Below are 18,621 nucleotides of genomic sequence, written 5' to 3'. Positions count from 1 at the left end.
ACAAATCACGAGCCGCAGGCACTCTATGGAAAGATATCCATCATACATATGGATCATTCCACGCGAAGTGTCCGACACCCGTGTAATCGACCTTCACGGATTTGAACCAAATTTTGCCAGATTGTTCGCTTTCGGTTAGGTAGTATAAATCTAAAATTTGATGCCGATCGGACATTCCCTCGATTAATGGGAGCATCTCCATTTTGAAGAAAAATACCCGTTTTTGTCAAAACCTCTCATTTTCTTTTGCTTATATCTCCGGAAGTATTAGGTTTAGAAAGACACTATTTTCACATTTTCAAAGGAAATTACCCAAAGAATTCGAAAAAATATTATTTTTGAGCACCAGTGCTGCCAAATATGTTTAAACCCAATTTGAAAACTAAATTTACATTTTTCTCTCAATGAAGACAATTTGATCTCAAAAGTTCCAACTTTATCGTGTTTTGCAATTTTTTTTACATAAGAATCACTTATCGCCCTCAGGTATTCTTCGCCGATCCCGAGATACAGCGTTTTAAAGCAAGCAATCCTCTATTTTGAATGTGAAACTAAGAGCCAAATAACTTTTTCTTGAAGGTGCTCCCATTAATCGAGGGAATGTCCGATCGGCACCAAATTTTGGATTTTTACTTCCCGACTTTTACTGGCCGAAAACGAACAATCTGGCAAAATTTGGTTCAAATCCATGAAGGTCGATTACACGTTTGAACTTTTTCTCGGTCACTTGACGTGAAATGACCCATATGGTGAAAATCAGGTTGTTACGGTGAGGCGACCACGACGCAAGGATGATAGACGTCACACTGAAATTTATACTTTTAATCCAAGCAACAATTCGAGTTTTATTGCGCTCTTATCAAAGCCTTGAAGACCAATTTCGGTTTGCAGAGCCAGTAGACATGTGCAATGAAACGCTCATTGTTTCTTGAGAAAAGAGGACTTGCTCGACCTGATCAAAGTTAACTTACAAGTGCCGAAACGCTCAAAGAATTAACGAAGAGTAGCCCTGGAACTTAGATTATTAAAGGAACTAGATATGCCAGTGTATGATTTTCTCATACATGAGCAAAAAGAATGCCTTCAGTACTATCTACTGGTGGTAAGGTTTACTAGATTAGCATTGTCGTTGTATGGCCTTCTCATTTTACACAAGTGTTAGTGACAGATGACGTGTGCCTATGAGAACGCTTTACGAACACTATGACAGGTCAGCAAATCCTCTTACCGTTAGGCGCCACTTTACTGACGATTGAATCTGCAAAGAATGGCGTATCTATATTCTTTATAATCTAAGCTCGGTCCAGAGTGCATTGGAGATAACTTCTCAATACGGTACGAGCACGAAGTAGATCAAACATATACCATTACAATGGATCATTGAAAAACCTGAAAAATCTTACAGATGGCTCCAGCATAGACATGTTCTGTCAAACACACTCGACGAACGTCTGTGATCCACTGTCAAACTGCATTGCAATCTGATTGGTCCACCCAAAAAGACCGATTCAGACCGAAGGACGGTTCGCAATATTGGTGCATTAGCTTTCCAAAAAATTGGTAAAACATGAAAAATTTCTTTAGTGAGTAATCGTCATCGAGACGACCATTGACACGAGGTGTTCGAATATTGAACCAGCCAACCAAGCACAAAAGGTTGTTTAATAATGACAACAACACTTTCAACGCCTCGAAACAGCAGACCCCTGGTTTTCCATGGGGTTGGAGTCTATTTTCTGAATAAACTCCTTACGGTTAGACTATGTCAGATTTTTTTCTTGTAAACCCCCCGCAAGGAAGATTTCTGGCTACGCGCGTGGGTTGGACAGTTTTCAAAAAAGTAGATTTTAAGCGCACCTTAACATCTTGAAAACTGGGTGTTTTTCTAATGCTATCTTGAATTTGGGAATTGCGAATGGGTTGCGAAAGATTATGAAAATATGTTGCAAATGCAAAATATGCTTTATAGTTTTCAACTGTAGTCCGTTCAACCAGAACGGAACCAATATTTTATGACATGAAACCGGTCTGCGTCGTAATGTCATTCTCTCTTCAGGGTGTGAATAACGGGGGCCTGTTCAATGCAAGAAAATCAGCAAATTTCCGTGTTACCATAGCTTTTAACCGTGTGTTTAGAGCCGCGATATTAGCGCACCTATATCATTGTGTCAACCTCTTGCTTTACAATAGATCATTTTGCGATGACGTCATTTTGTCGTCAAAAGACACCACTTGGTGGTTTGTTTACATGTTTCTTGTTACATCCACCGGTTTCGATTTGAAATTTCGTGAAGGATTACTGCATCTTGGTGCTTTAAAACGCATGTAAGGTGCTTTCTCTTAAATAAAAACTATAATTTTTTATCATTATCTGCCGGACAAAGATAGAAAACTCAATTCAAACCAAGATTCAAACTGTAACACCATGTAAACAAACCACCAAGTGCTGTCAAAAAAGTGTGGTTAGGAGCTCCCGTGTAATGGTCTATAACAAAAATACGGTTTCGTTTGTAGTGTTATCGTCAGAGCCTTTGTGTGAGTGAGGAGGGATGTTAGGTGTTTTTGACAAAAGTTTTCACGAGGCAAGGATAAATGACTTCATTTGTCTTCATCGTCTTTCCAGCCCATTGAAGTTGCATTGTGAAGGCATGTCTTCACCTTGCACCACACTAAATCAAAAGTCTTCTTTGTTCCTCACAATGAAGACATTTCTTCACACCTTACACCTCTGCAAAGAGCAGATCGTAGCGAAAATGTTCAATGGGCAGAAAGAGTTGGCAGGCATAACAAGGCCAAAAAATTGATGCAATCTGTCAACTTTTGCAATAGTATTGTTTATGTACAAGTAAAATCTGCAAATAGCAGCAATATCAGTAACAGTAACAGTCGTAACGGTACAATGATTGTAATAAGCAAAATTAAACCCATGTAACTGACGCCAGTAAAAATTCAAAACATACATGTTCTAGAAACTATCATATCACAGTCATTTCGCTAAATCGAATGCTCAAATCTCGTCAAAAGGCACGAATCACCATTGTCATGCTCCTCGAATCCGCATCGAAAGGGTCTCACACTGTACGCTGTGTTAGATAATAATATCGGACACCAAATGTAAATGAAAATCTTAATTGACAGCCAAAAATTGATCCACACTCTTTGTTAGAAAGTTTACGATGAATAACTATAGAAGATACAGTTCAAAATCTATCATTCCTATCGTTTCAAACCTATCTTCTTGGAGCACTGTTCAATTATTTTAGGTTATTCCTCTATTGCTTTACAAATTTTATATATGCAAATTTTCGTATATCTCAAAATCAAAACCTTACAACTCATCTCGAATCACGCTTAGCCGAGCACTCGCGACGCGAGGCAGCGTAAACAGTGTACCTATTTGGTTCTCGTGTCATCTTCAACTTTGCTTGGTGGTTGTGTGACTTTTGACGCGGAAACGACCAACTTTTATTTGCCTGACAACCGTAGAGATAAGAGCTACACCTGTGCCGTGTCGTGGCTGTGATACCACATTTTCGGAAACGAGTAATTCCGCATGATGCCGCTGCTGTGCGATGCGATGTGGGTTGGGCATCAGATTACAAGCAAACAATCAAACAAACGTCATACTTGTCACTGAGCTTTTCCGTCGAAAGCGCGAGCGAGAACCGATGCGGGAGCGCTGCACTGGCTGCTGTGTTCCACCGTGTTGACCTTGCGAATGGCAGCCTGAAGCGATTGCACGCGTTGCGGTCGCAACAGTAATTACGAGCTTTGTTTATTAAATGATTCATTTCGTCTTGTTTTTTTTTCTATCCGTGAATTGGCCATTTGCCGTGCGTGCGTGTTGCTTCGCGACACTATGCGACTCTCAATCCGTTCGGGAACCTTACAGGGAGCAGGTGAAATGGAGTGCCTTATTGGGATCCCCCTGTAGAATGGATTTTTGAAGAATGTGTTTTTCTTTTTGTGTGCTGATTGAATTTTGAGCGCTAATCATTTTGTTCGGGTTGTGCATGTTTCTATTTTACCGGTTTTTTGTATTAAATACTGTTTAGCATCATATAATACTTTGCTTTTCCAGAACTGTTTTTGGTGTTATTCCTTGCCATGTTTTAATACACTCTGAACCCATTACTGAATGTTTCACTGCACTTTTTGGTACAATCCGAGGATCTTTGTGTTGTTTTAATATACTCTCATTACAGTTTTTTTTAACATTTGCCATATGAAACACATACCCTAGAACAACTATGCAGAAAGCAGAATCTGCTTCTTATATCAGCCTTACTTCTAGTTTTAATTCATTTTTATCAGCAGAGAATTAAAGCAGTAGGGTATTGTCGTTATCGTCGGGCCACTGTTATGGTCGGGCCATCACGATTTTACAGTTTTAGTAACTCATGATATCTATGATACAACCATTGTAAAACTTCTTACTGTGATAACTAACTTTTCACAATATTGTGAGTTTCAATCATGTATTCAAAACACCCGCACTGAATTCAGTGACTAAATCTTTCAAAAAAAGTTTTCCAGGCGCAATGAACTTTTCTTCAAGAAATGATTCATGAAATGCAATTATCGAGATAAATTTTGAAAATGTATAAAGTGTGTTGTGCTGCATACGAAGACTATAGAAAAATCCCCTCCAGCAATGTGTTTGGGAAGGCTAAGGTAAAATACTAGAAAAGCGCTATTTGCACAGGTCGGGCCACTTGAGTAGTCATGGTTGGGCCACCATAATTTTAAGCGCAGAAGCGCAATAATCGCTAGAGAATGTCAGTTTCGTAAAATGTGATGAAATAAAGCATAATTAATACGATGAAAACCTAGATTTTTGGTGTTTTTTCATTGTAGTTGTACACTTCGGAAAAGGCGAGTGTAGCAATATTGATTTTACAAGATCGCCAAAATTTCGCAAAAATGCAATTAAAAATAGGGTATTTATACCTATCTGAGCCGTTGTTCACGGAATTCATTCTTTTCATGTCTCTATATAAAATTTCAATACGTATGTCTTACATTTTCTGCGGAGGCCCAACCTGTACAACATGGCCCGACTATGACAACATTTTTTGTCTTCACGTAAATGCCTATAACTTTTTTATTTTTTAAGCAATCAGTTCAAAACTTTCCGGAAATATACCTTTTTTTTAGACCTTTGCAATAATGTATTTAGATTTCCAAAATTCCTTTTGAAACGAAAGTTATGGGCAAATTCCAAAACGTGGCCCAACCACGACGACACTCCCCTAATGGCTAAACTATATATACATAAGTAAACTAAAATGAAATTACTGCAGAGTTGAGGTCGACGAAAATTAAAACAAAAAATCAATTTTAATTTTAATTTCAGATTTCGCTTCCTTAAACCCTTCTGCTTATTTTGTTACTAATTTCATAACGAAGTATTTTAGCGACACGCGGAAAAAATCGACACAAAAAGACGTCGCTCAAGTGAAATCATGCAGTGCAAACCTAATGTATAATATAGAGTAAGGAGGGGCAAAAGTGCGATGGGGATAAAAGTGCGATTTAATGATTTATCGGTGCAGATTCCAAGTAAATTGTCTACATTGGCATGGATGGGTGACTACTTTAACAGCTTGAATCTAACGTAAACTTTGAATGCTTACGAAGCATAGTTGCTGAGTTATGTGCAAATGTTATTTTAGGGCGGTTTTGATGTAAATTTTCGTTATACGGCAAATACGATATCAACAGGAGAATATTACTTGTTGAAAATTTGTGGCAACATTTCACATCACTCACATATCTGTTTTGAAAATACGGTGAAAGGAATTTACAAAATATATTTCGCTTTTCCATAATTTAATCACACCCCGTCAAGCGCCTAGCGGGGCATAAGTGCGATTCACGGATGGGGCAAAAGTGCGAATCATAAAAAAGCATAGGTAATTGTATACAGTTTTAGGCACTATAATACAGATCCTAGAAATGGAAGATCTACAGAAAACTGTGTGCCATGCAGATGTTGGCCGAAGGAAAACAGTGTTTTTCCACTGATGAAACTAAAAACAACGTTTGGTAAAGTTTCGATCTGCCGGAGGCTGCAATACACCAGCGCAAAATAGGAAAAGTGCAAATTGAGAATATTTCTTACCGAAACATATCGCAGACTGAAGATAATATAGTTTCGTTGGCTACTGCTGTGCTAATTTCATGGATTCGAGCTTCGCACTTTTACCCCGCGGTATTCGAACTTTTGCCCCGCTAGTGGGGTAAAAGTGCGAATCGGCACTTGTTCAGAAAAAATGAAAAATTTGTTTTGCATAACACTATTATTCCGGGTGATTTATAGTTGAATGTGAAGATATTGAGTTATTGCATCAATATAAAATATATTTTGTTGTTGTGCTTCTTTATATTTCATGAAAATTGATGACAACTTACAACATCGCACTTATGCCCCGCCCTACTCTACCTACCTTTCTGTCGAAAATTAAAGGGTTTTGTGAATTGTGTTCAAAATTTGAAGCACTGATGGTGCAATAACAATTCTGAAAACCCCTTATTTTATAGGTGCTTGCATGAAGAATTATTTTGATTTTGATGAAAATCCAAACTACTCGCACATCGCTGTTAGCGAAATCGTTGAAAGTGGCAAAATCTATTGTCACTATTGCAACAAGAAAATCGAATGCCGGAAGCTGCAGCGACGATACAAAGAGGTACATCTCCATCCAAAATGTCGCAAACAAGTGCAGAGTGTTATTCACAACCGTGCATTGAGTTTAGAACGGAGCTGAACTTTCGACTTATAAGGCATCGCGATGATGAATGGATCAAAACGGTCAAAACACGATCTCGGAAGCTTTACATGACGATGCAGACGAAGTTCGATTGCGTGATGATGGACTGCGAAACCTGCTTTAAAAGACAAACAGGAAAAGCATCTTTTCGGGTACGAGTTTCATAGGGCTACAGAGAGTGGATAGGTGACAGACATTTTCAAGCATATGAAATATGATTCAATATTGTTCAATAAACAATATCGGAGTTGGCGGGTTTTTGCCTGTGGTTTGAAAACCGGCATTTTTATTGTAACCACGACCATCAACCAGAAAATTCACTAGAACAAATGTCTGTAAATACCTCTGCTGCCTATACTGAAGCATCACGATTGTTCCGTGTTGTTTTAGCCTGATTTGGTATAGCGGAACAAAAACAGTGGAGGGATATGCCGCTAACAACGTGAAGGTGCTGCCAAAAAACAAGGACCCTCTCTACACGCCAGAGCTCTGACCAGTTGAGTTATGTTAGTCCATCGACAAGTGGAATCTAAAGAAAACTCCATAAACTATTGGAAGCGAGAGAAGCTGTTTGTGGCAAGCTGGTGTTGTGCGGTGGACGAGGCGACTGTGTAGAATTTAATGCTTTAAACGAACGTTAAACGAACGGCCCAACTCCAGCTTCCAAATTTTAACATCCAACTTCTAATTTCCAACTTCTAGCTTCCAGTTTCTACCTCCGATTCCTAACTATCAAATTTTAGCTTCCAATTTTTGATTTTCAACTTTAAGCTTTCACTTTCCAGTTTCCAGCTTATAATTTCGAATTTCTAAATCCAATTTCTAACTTCTAACTTTTAACTTCTAACTTCCAATTGCCAATTCCGAACATCCTTCCAACTTTCAATTTCCATCTTCTTATTTCCAACTTCCGAATTCCTGCTTTCAACTTCCAGCACCCGAGCTTCAACCTCCAACTTTAAAGTTCCAACTACCAACTTCCAACGTCCAACTTTCAACTACCAATTTCCAACTTCCATTTTCTAAATTTTAACTTCCAACTTCTGACCTCCAACTTTGAATTTTCAATTTTCAACTTAAAATTTCCAGCTCCCAACTTTCAACTTCCAACTCCCAATTTATAACTTCCAACTTCTAACTTACTGCTTTCAACTGGCGACTTCCAGCTTCTGACTTTCAACTTCCAATTTCTTATTTGCAACGTTCAGATTCCAACTTTCAGCTATCAATTTCCAATTTCCAACCTCCAGCTTTCGCTTTCCACCTTCAACTCCGAATTTCAATTTCCAACTTTAATATTGCAAGCTTTAAAATTACCAACTTCCGATTTCCAGCTTACAACTTCCATCCTCTATTTTCCGATTCTACCATCCAGCTTCCAACTACCTACTTTCAAATTCCATCCTCCAACGTGCACTATCCAGCTTTCAACTTTCAACTTTCAATTTGCCGCTTCCAATTTTCAACTTCCAATTTCCAGCTTTCACTTTCTACTTTCAACTCCCGAATTTCATTTTTCAGCTTCCAATTTTCGATTTTTAATTTTAAACTTTCAATTCACAATATTAAACTGTAAATTTCCAAGTTTAAGCATCGAACTTCTAATTTACGACTTCCAACTTCCGTGTTCCAGATTCCATCTTTCAACTTTTAACCTTCATCATTCAATCTCCATTTTCCACTTCTAACTTTTAGCTTCCAAATTCCACTTCTAACCTCTAATTTCCGTGTTTTCCAAGTTACGATTGCCAGCTTACGATTTTCAACATCTAACTTTTAACTTCCAAATTCTAGCTTTCAATTTTTAACTTCCAATTTCCTATTTTCAGGTTCTGTCTGTCTTTCGGTATGTTCCTTATAGAATCGAGAACTACTGAACCGATCGTCGTGAAAATTTGCATGTAGGAGTTTTTGGGGCCAGTGAAGGTTCTTATGATGGTTAGAGACCCCTTCCCTCACTAAGAAGTGGGGCTCCTATATAAATGAAACACTAATTTCTGTGTAACTCGAGAACTAATCAAGCAAATGGAACAAAATTTGGCATGTGGGTGTTTTTGGAGACAAGAATTTTTTCTATGGTGAATTGACACCCCTCCCCTCTTTAGAAGGGAAATTATGACCCCTCTCCCCTTTAAGAGGGGGGGCTTCCATACTTCTTCTTCTTCTTCAGCAGCATAGAGCCGGGGTGGCTCGTGCTGTTTGAAGCACTCGTCTCTATTCAACTCGGTCTTGGGCCACTCGTCGCCAATTTTCTAGTCGTCTCAGAAGTCGCAAATCGCTTTCGGCCTGGTCGAGTCATTGTGCACGTTGGGCCCCCCTGTTCCTGGTGCCGGTGGGGTTGTTAAAGAGGACTATTCTCGTCGCACTGTCGTCCGGAATCCTTACGACGTGTCCGGCCCACCGTAGCCTGCTAACTTTCGCTAGATGTACGATGGGAGTCTCCCCAAGCAGTGCCTGTAGCTCGTGATTCATACGCCTCCACCACTCTCCGCTTTCAGTTTGTACTTCGCCAAATATCGTCCGCAGCACTTTCCGCTCAAACACGGCAAGGGCGCGTATGTCCTCCGTAAGCAGCGTCACGGCTTCAAGTGCATAAAGAACTACCGGTCTAATATTGGTTTTGTACATTGTTAGCTTCGTGCGGCGGCGTATGCTTTCTGATCGTAGCGTTTTACGAAGGGCAAAGTAGGCCCGATTTCCCGCTTGGATGCGCCGCTGGATCTCCTTAATAGTGTTGTTGTCCGCGGTCACCAGCGATCCCAAATACAAGAACTCCTCTACTACTTCTAGTTCGTCGCCGTCAACGGTTACCGTCCGTGGGAGGCGCGCGTTTGTTTCCCTTGAGCCTCTTCCTTTCAATTACATGAAATAAATGGTCTTCGACGCATTTATTTTTAGTCCAATTCTCCTAGACTCCGCTTTCAGTCTGGCGTAGATTGCCTCCGCCGTCGCAAAGTTCCTGGCAATGATATCGAAGTCATCTGCAAAGCCTAGAAGTTGGCTACTCTTGGTAAAAATCGTGCCTCTCGTTTCGATGCCCGCTCGTCGGATCACTCCCTCAAGAGCGATGTTGAACAGCATACAGGATAGACCGTCACCTTGTCTCAACCCTCGTCGCGTCTCGAAGGGACTCGAGAGTGTCCCAGAGATGCGTACGAATCACTCGATCCAATGTGCGTCAGTTTGTCCAGAAAACCGTGTTCGTGCATTATCTGCCATAGCTTGTCTCGATCGACTGTATCGTATGCTGCTTTGAAATCAATAAAGATGTGATGCGTGGGCACGTTGTACTCCCGACATTTCTGCAAGATCTGTCGGATAGTAAAAATTTGGTCCGTAGTTGCGCGAGCCCCCATGAAACCCGCCTGATAATTCCCTACGAAACGTTGTGCTATCGGTGACAGCTGGCGTAACAGGATCTGGGAGAGTACCTTGTAGGCGACGTTTACCAGCGTAATACCACGATAGTTGCAGCAGTCTAGCCGAACACCCTTTTTGTAGATGGGACAAACCACTCCTTCCATCCATTCCTCCGGTAGCTTTTCCTCCTCCCAAATCCTCGAAATAACCCAGTGTAGAGCCTTTGCTAGCATTTCTCCGTCATGTTTATAAAGCTCAGGCGGTAGGCGGTCCTTCCCAGCGGCTTTATTGGTCTTCAGCAGCCCGATTTCTCGTTTGACTTCTTATAGATCAGGTGCTTACTATCTTCCATGGGCGCTCCTGGGTATTTTGCGTTCCGCCTCCTTCTGCGACTTCGCCATTGAGGTGTTCATCGAAGAACTGCTTCCAACTGTCGACCACCTCGCGCTCGTTTGTAATTAGATTCCCGCCCTCGTCCCTACACATGTCAAGTTTCGGTGTGTAGCCCTTCCGAGATTGGTTCACCTTCTCATAAAACTGCGTGTCATTAGCTCGGAATAGTTGCTCTAATTCTTCACGATCTCTGTCCTCCTTTTGGCGATTTTTTCTCCTCAGGATCGTGGTCAACTGATTCCTAGCTCGTCGGTATTTGGCCAGGTTCTCTCTAGTGGCAATACTTAGATAATTTTTCCAAGCATTTTTTTCTCCTCCACCGCTTGTTGGCATTCCCCATCAAACCAATCATTTTGTGTACGCCGAGGTTTAATACCTAGTGCCGCGGTAGCGGCCTCTCCGATGGCCGAGCGTATTCTGCCCCAACCGTCTTCAAGGTTTTAAGCGCCTAACTCCTCGGAAGAAGGCAGTGCCTCATTCAGTACTCGCGCGTAGTTCTCGGCAGCTTGTGGGTTATCTAGCTGCCTGATGTTCAGCCGAGGAGGGCGGCTTTGACGTGTCCGGTATACGGTGGACAGCTTTGAGCGCACATGTACTGCTACTAGGTAATGGTCAAAATCAATATCCGAACCCCGACGGGAGCGCACGTTCGTGATGTTAGAGAAAAACCGGCCCTCTATGAGAACGTGGTCAATTTGGTTCATTGTACGTTGGTCAGGTGATCTCCAGGTGGCTTTGTGGATATCCTTGCGCGGAAAAAAGGTGCTTCGGATCACCAGGCCTCGGGAAGCTGCGAAGTTTATACATCGTTGGCCGTTATCGTTTGTGTCGGTGTGCAGGCTATGGGGCCCTACCACCGGTCTATACATTTCTTCCCTACCGACCTGGGCGTTCATATCCCCGATGACGATCTTTATGTCCCGTGACGAGCAGCTGTCGTACGTTTGCCTCCAGCCTCGCGTAGAACGCTTCTTTTTCATCGTCGGGTCTACCTTCGTGCGGGCAGTGCACGTTAATGATGCTATAATTGAAGAAACGGCCCTTTATCCTCAATACACACAATCTCTCGTTGGTCGCCTTCCAATCTATCACGCGATCCTGCATTCTGCCCAGCACTACAAAGCCCGTTCCCAGTTCGTTGGTAGCGCCACCGCTTTGGTAAAACTGGGCCTTTCCGCCACGGATCTTCCATACCTTATCTCCTTTGCGACAGGGGCTTCCATACAAACGAAATACAAATATTCTTATACGTAGAGTACTAATTAAGCAAATGGAACCAAATTTGACATGTGGGGGGTTTTGGAGACAGGATTTTTTTATGATGGTTTGAGACCCCTAACCCCTGAGGTAGGGGGATAAGGACTCTTATAGAAATAAAACAGAAATTTTTGCGAACTAAGAAAAACTAATCGAACTCGAGAAATTTTAGACACTTTCATAAAACATTAATCAATAACAAGACCACCAAAAACTATCAATAGTAACATTAGATGATTCAGGGCGAGGCGGCCACAGGCCGCGAGTGTTGCCGGCGTCCTGCCGCCGGAAGCGCCGGCCACTGCGTAGAGATCACCTCTATCTAGGTTTATTTATTTTCTTAGTGCTACTGACCTCTATTACTTTTCTTCAGTTGGGTCACCCCTGCGAAATGGTACTGTATACGAAAAGATTTTCCGTGAAATGGTACATCCCGCGTAAGGTTTTTCGTGAAATGGTATTCTGCGAAACTCTATATTCCGCGTTAACCGAGAATTGGTGTTCCGCAAAATGGTAGTCGGCGAAATGGTTTGTAATGATGGCGAATATTTAAATGCTATCCGCTTTATTTTATCAAGTTAAGCAATGGGGGGAGTTGTTTTCTACTTTACTGTAAGGAAAATTTGTATATTAAAACACCCATGAAGCTCCTCAGAAACTTGCAAAACTCTAGATTGTGACAATGGTCATCCGAGATTCACGATTTATGTACAACACGGCTTAATTTGTGGTAATACGAAGTTTGTCGGGTCAGCTTATTATAAGTAAAGTTTCACTGTCAGAGTATTCTCTTCGATTTGATTTACAACGACCATAATAAAAAATCCGAATGAATATATAATGAGTTTTCAGCAGTTTTCGTACTTGTGCTGCATATGCGCATTAAATTTTATCATGCATTTTGGAATGAAAGCTAGCTTAAATTAACGCGCCATCCAAATTCTGCATTTTTTTTAAAGCCAGTGGTTTAAATAAAATAAATCTATTCTATTAGCCAATCTTAGCTTCCAGCAAAATCATTCTAGTTGCATTCTGACATGAAAATCGACTTATAATCTGTTTTTGTGAAGTACTTGTTTATCGCACAAAAATAACCGCAGAAAATCAGGTTTGACAGTACGGAATTCACCCTCCCGCAAATAAACAAATAGTCACACATTTTTATTTATCATTAAATGAAAATAAGTTTCCATAAGATTCGTAAAGATGACAATTATATAGTCCATTGATTAATGTTTATATTAAAGAATGGCCCAATATGCCTCCATAAAAGTGTGGAAATGTTAAATTAGTTAAATATAGATTATTCTCGTTAGGTTATATTACATTGTCCGATTTTTACTTACTTTCATTAATGTAGGTAGTAGATATAAATATTTTCTAATGTAGTTGAAGTTCGTTTGTTGTCTTAACTATTTCGAGTTCGATAGCAAATCTCGTTGAAATTTCTTGCAGACTGTGTTGAATCCTTGGCGTAGTTAGTAATTAATGTTAGAAATTTATGTTAATTGCTAATAATTGTAGAAAAATATGATCCATTGCTTTAATATGTTTCCGTTTTCTTTTCTTTTGTTGTGATAATTATTTTGAAAGGTCGAGTTTTACCTCCAACCCGAGCGACTACGACAACCAACCGCCGGCGTTTGTAGACGATGCGACACTAGTAGCGACAGCAGCGGATTTCGAGGCGCCCCTTCCCCCTTCTTCGCAAGTAGCAGCGGCAGCAGCAGCAGCAGCAGCAGCTGGGGAACACCCGGCCTACAGTCTACGTGGGGTTCCGCACCGCCCAGACTTACCGCGCTACACTGGCGACGTTTTCGCGACTCGTCTCCGAACGTACGGCGGCGGATCACGCGAGGAGCTCCCGCTGTATTACGGAGACTCCAGTGAGGTCCCGCCCAACCCCTTCTACACCGAGGACGAGTTCCAATGCGCCGCACGGTTACGCAAGTTGCTCTACTACCTTAAGAAACAGTACTACCTGGACAATAAGTACATACAGGCGGTCTACGGACGAAATGCTTTAAGATATATCTAAGTAGATCGTAGCTGTTTTGAATTTATCAAACAAAAGTATAATTGAAGTGAAGCTGACACAAGACAATAATTCGCACTGGTTAAAAAGGTAATGCTGCTGGCACTGTATATTGTTTTAATAGTTTTTTAACTACAAGGTGGCGTTTCGAATATCAACTAAACCAAACAAAACCAAAAAATGTAAGTAAAATTTCAAAAAAAAAGCTGTTTAACCTTATTATATACATCTTTAGACTAAGACACAATAAAACAAAATAAAAAGGAGCCCCCTCGTAAGTGTTTATAAGCATTTATATACGGTATTGAAGCGTAGAGTTAGGTAACAATTATTGACAATTTTAAGATGTATTTATTATCTAACAAGAGCGGTTACGACCGTCAAACTGATTAGGGTTGAAACTTCTATAATTTCGGTTTTTCACTGGAAATCTTCCTCTGCTTCAGCTTTCTGGCAGCGAAGCTGACTTACTAAAATAAACAATATCTCTATCCTCATATCCTTTCTCTCATATCAAATTGAAAAACTTAAAAAACTGAACTTTTTATATTTAGAAGAAAACAATATCCTTCTCCTTTTAATAACCCTAATATAAATATGAAATTTTATCCTAACATATTTATAGACACTATTGTACTCAAAATTAGGTATAGCTCTGAGAGTAAAAACAAACATGGCACTGCTGTTTGCCAACCATAAATACCCAACCCATTCACGGACGGTGGCTGTTTGCGGTCGAATAAAAGTGTAACCCGAGGATGTTCACCGGAAATGGAACGCTACCTATTCATTTTTGCTTATCATCAAATATTTCTCAACATTTCCCACGAACATTCCCGGTCCGCTGCCAACAGCCAGGTCCTGATGGCAGGACTTGATCCTACCCGAATAGTTTATTTGTTGTGGTCTACGACCGTTTCGTCATTTCGGCATCCGCTGGAAGACTGCGCGGTTCCGGACGCATCATTGAGATATATTAAATCGTTATACAAACCAGCCAGAAAACACGGTGGCAGCTATTATAGTGTAGAGGGGTTTGGACCTAACCTAGTGTTGTAGACAAATTCATTCAGATTTATGCTATCATTTACGTGGTGGACTGCTTGGTGGGCGAACGGAGTGTCTGTTATGCGAGGTTATGTTATTAAGTCGACTTACTGTAAAATCATGATAATGAAAAAATAAAATTGGTTTTATATTGAGTCGTTCTTCGTGAACAAATTGAAGAGCGGTAATCTGAAATTATAATCGCTTGTTGCCTATAAATGCCGGCTTCCCTATCGCCGAAGTACTACGTACTTCTACAATGTAGCGAGTTGTGGGGGAAGAAAAACCCCTTCAATTTATCAGTACCGTTTTCTAGGATACGGAGAATAGCAGTCAAGTAATATATAATGGCAGACCCACATTTTCAGACAAGGCCATTCGATGGCGGAATTCGGTGATAGTACAAATCGGAAGAAAGATGGAGATGCTATAAGAAATGTTCAAATTAAATTGTCTCGTTAGCAGGTTCTTATACCTAATTGCTTTGCTTTCGCTGCGCGTTGTCAGCGGATTGATTGCTTTTGATGCGACTCGACTCGGTTTGATTTGAAGTACTTTCGTCGCTCTGATCAGATCATGTTTTATGGATGCCGAGGGAATCAATCCTGGAAGCGAGATGGATGGATTAGACGGTACGATTGATAAATCACTCGCCTGGCAAATTTGGAAGAAAGGTCGAACTCGGTAGCGAAATTTGTGTTCGCAGTTTGTCGGCCTGTAGATATTTGGTACAAATTTTTTATAAATTACCTCCAAATAATGTTGAAAATTACTCTACACCAATTTCAATTCATTGAATATTATTTTGACTCATTATTTGTAATTCCGAAAACTCCATCTTTTTCCACTCTACCGAATTTTACCAAAAAAATTGACAGACAAATGAGTAAATGAGTAAATGAGAGTCTGATTGAATGTATCTCCAATGCTAAGCAAACCATAATTTGATGGGTTTCATGGTAATTTAACCAATTCATTGCATCAAAATCATACATTCACTGCAAATATTCGTGTGAAATTGAAGACTCGCTGCTCATTGACCACACAATAAATAATTCTCATGTTTTATTTCATAATAAACTACGAACGAATCATGTGGTAGGAAAATGGGAGAAAAATCAATTGAAAACATTTATCGAAACATGCTGTGCACGACAATTTTTCCTACACAACGATTATCTGTCTCAGTTTTTCCCTATCATTACTACGGTCACTGCAGATTCCGGTTCGAATTTGACAGTTTTCCTTACATACAAATTTTACCCATTAGAATACAATCCTCTCCTAACAATCTGCTAACCGCTAGGTGTTAAGTATCAAAAAGAAATCAATGGACAATACATATTATTCCCAACTAGTGGGAAGCCATCGCTGCAAGGCAACGACGAAACACGCTTTCCACCCCACCCACATTATATAGCTTCCGGTGGAAAGTGTGCGACTGTGTGTCCTTGCCGAAAAATTATATACTCATTTCTATTGATGAATAATATAGTAATATAGTGACAAACAATTAGACATTAGTCTAGGCAAGTTAGGATCGAGATAGAATGATGGGAAACTTAAGCTTACGAAAAAGAAAACTACCATGACAGAATGGAAACAAGCCATGACAATAAATTGCATCAAGAAGAAACATATTTTCGAATGAAAGAGAATAGTTAATCATCAACAGAAGCCAATGGACAATAAAGAAAAGAACAAACCAAATAGCTATGAAAAAATAAACGAAGAAAATACTGATAACAGTTGCTTCCTCCACGATGTAGATTTCCGAGACAATAATTTGATGGGCGTGCTCATCTGCAGTTTGAAATCGACTAGCAAAAGATAGATTATTGGACTTTTATCTTCCCAAGCAGACTATAAAAACAATACTTCTGAGCTGAAAATTGCACTTGTTGAACTTTTAGGCAAACACCCGCTCACAAGTAGAAAATCTAGATAAGCATACAACAGGCACATGCAGACAGAAATAACCATACGTACATACATACCCAACAAAACTTCCGGTGCAAACAAAAAAAAAAAAAAACAATTGCTCAGCAGTAGGAAAGGCGCGAAAGCGAATAGAAAAGAAGGATAAAAATAGCTCGGCAGTGATTTTCAACATTAGCATGAAACGCGCGCGGTAGGAAAAGTCGCCGTAAGCCGAAGTTCGGCGAGAAAAAAAAATCCAACATGAGATTTCTGGCGAAGCATTATCATAAGCGACGCACTGGCTAGAAGAGCTTTCGCTCATAAGAGGAAAACTTGTGTATCTTAATGAAGAAAAAAAGTACATATATTTACTGTATTTACTCTCCCCCTTCCCCACTCCCTTCTGAACAGAGAATAAAGTCAACATTGAATACAAATAATGGTTGAGATGAAATTGCATTTTTGTTTCTGGGCTTTCGGTATTTCAGCTTTGGTTGTGGATGACTCAAAGGTTTTCTTATCGGGTAAGTTATATGTTGTAGATAACTGTCTTTGAGAGGCATTGAAACTGTTTTCCTCAGATAATTGTAAATGTTTTCGGCATGTGAATGAAAGAACTGGAGTGATATTCGAATTGTACCATACCATCTGATTTACGACTATACGCTATGAAAGCACAAATCGATGTATTGTGCAAAATATTTTCTGTCTTTTGCACTCTTATCATCCATATTTTGCTTCTCAAATAGAACAATCTTATCCAGGTGAAAACATCGTTTCACACACATAGCGAATGAAATACTTTGCCAAAGACAATTTAGGCACAGTTTAATCATCCAATTTTCGTAATTCAGTCGAGTCTTCATTTGTCTTGTACCTCAACGCCCATGATTATTTTTAGGTGTTCCACGGAGTAAACTTTGGCATCCTGGTATCTATATCATTCAGGATGATTCAACTAGAATGTACTATATGTGTTGTTTAAACATTATTTGGGTAGTGGAGATGGCGAACCAAAGGATATCACATTGGCGATCCATTGCCAAATTCATGGTGACTATAGATGTGAAATATAAGGTCAGAAAAAAGAATGTATTTTGTAGCGCTATATATTAACTATTCGGCTGGAATTCTGAAACAAAATGCGAATTTGCTTCGGCTGGCGCTTGTTTGTGCATTTGGTAATTGTTACTGGGTGGTATAGTGCTATCATCATCGAGTTTCGAACGTTTTGCACGGAAAGAAGTAGATAATTGCAGTCGCAACAATAAAAAGTGGGCCGAACCCAATGTGGTATATACATGTGTGGTGATGTTGGTAAAGTGGTGTTAGTGCCATGAAGAAATTTCATCACGGTGTGGGTGAAATCGTATATCGACCAATCACGATTAAGCATGACGTCAAACACCAAAAACAAACCCCATTGTTCGGCGCGGTTTGTTTTTGTAGTTTGACGTCGTTTCCTGACTTTTCGCTACTAATACCATCAAATGGCTTCTTCTTCCTCACCGTTTTAAATCACATTGGGTCGAACCCCGTTTGGGATTTAAGCAATACATGCCCGATACAAGATCCCTCCTACTTTTTCCTCTACATCACAGGTTCACTTAGATTAAATTCCTTAACGCGTCGGGTGACGGAGACAACCCACGGTGCTCCCCCAGACCGTTATTAAAAAAAATGTTCCATGAAATCGTACCTCACTAGTCGATTTGTGAGATTGTACTGCATCTCTGGTGAAACTTTTAAAATCCTGATACGGTGGAAATTTGAGTTACGCCCTTTTAAGTGCCGTAAGTACAAAGAACAAAGTTAAATCGACAAAATATTCATTGC

The 18,621-nt window shown here is 40.1% G+C and overlaps 1 protein-coding gene across 1 annotated transcript in view; it reads left to right on the top strand.

Annotated features, from left to right (window-relative positions):
* LOC128735608 (neuropeptide-like precursor 1) overlaps positions 1-13,821 on the top strand; it is a 69,793-nt gene extending 55,972 nt beyond the window's left edge. The window contains exon 6 of the mRNA XM_053830092.1: positions 13,377-13,821. Within this exon, the coding sequence (XP_053686067.1) occupies positions 13,377-13,821 (445 nt within the window). The remainder of the gene's footprint in view (positions 1-13,376) is intronic.
* Positions 13,822-18,621: the final 4,800 nt, after the last annotated feature.

This window comes from Sabethes cyaneus, chromosome 2 (genome assembly GCF_943734655.1).
Source record: "Sabethes cyaneus chromosome 2, idSabCyanKW18_F2, whole genome shotgun sequence".
Lineage (NCBI taxonomy): Eukaryota > Metazoa > Arthropoda > Insecta > Diptera > Culicidae > Sabethes > Sabethes cyaneus.
The sequence above is the reverse complement of the archived record's forward strand: the minus strand, read 5'-3'. Positions and strand labels throughout refer to the sequence as shown.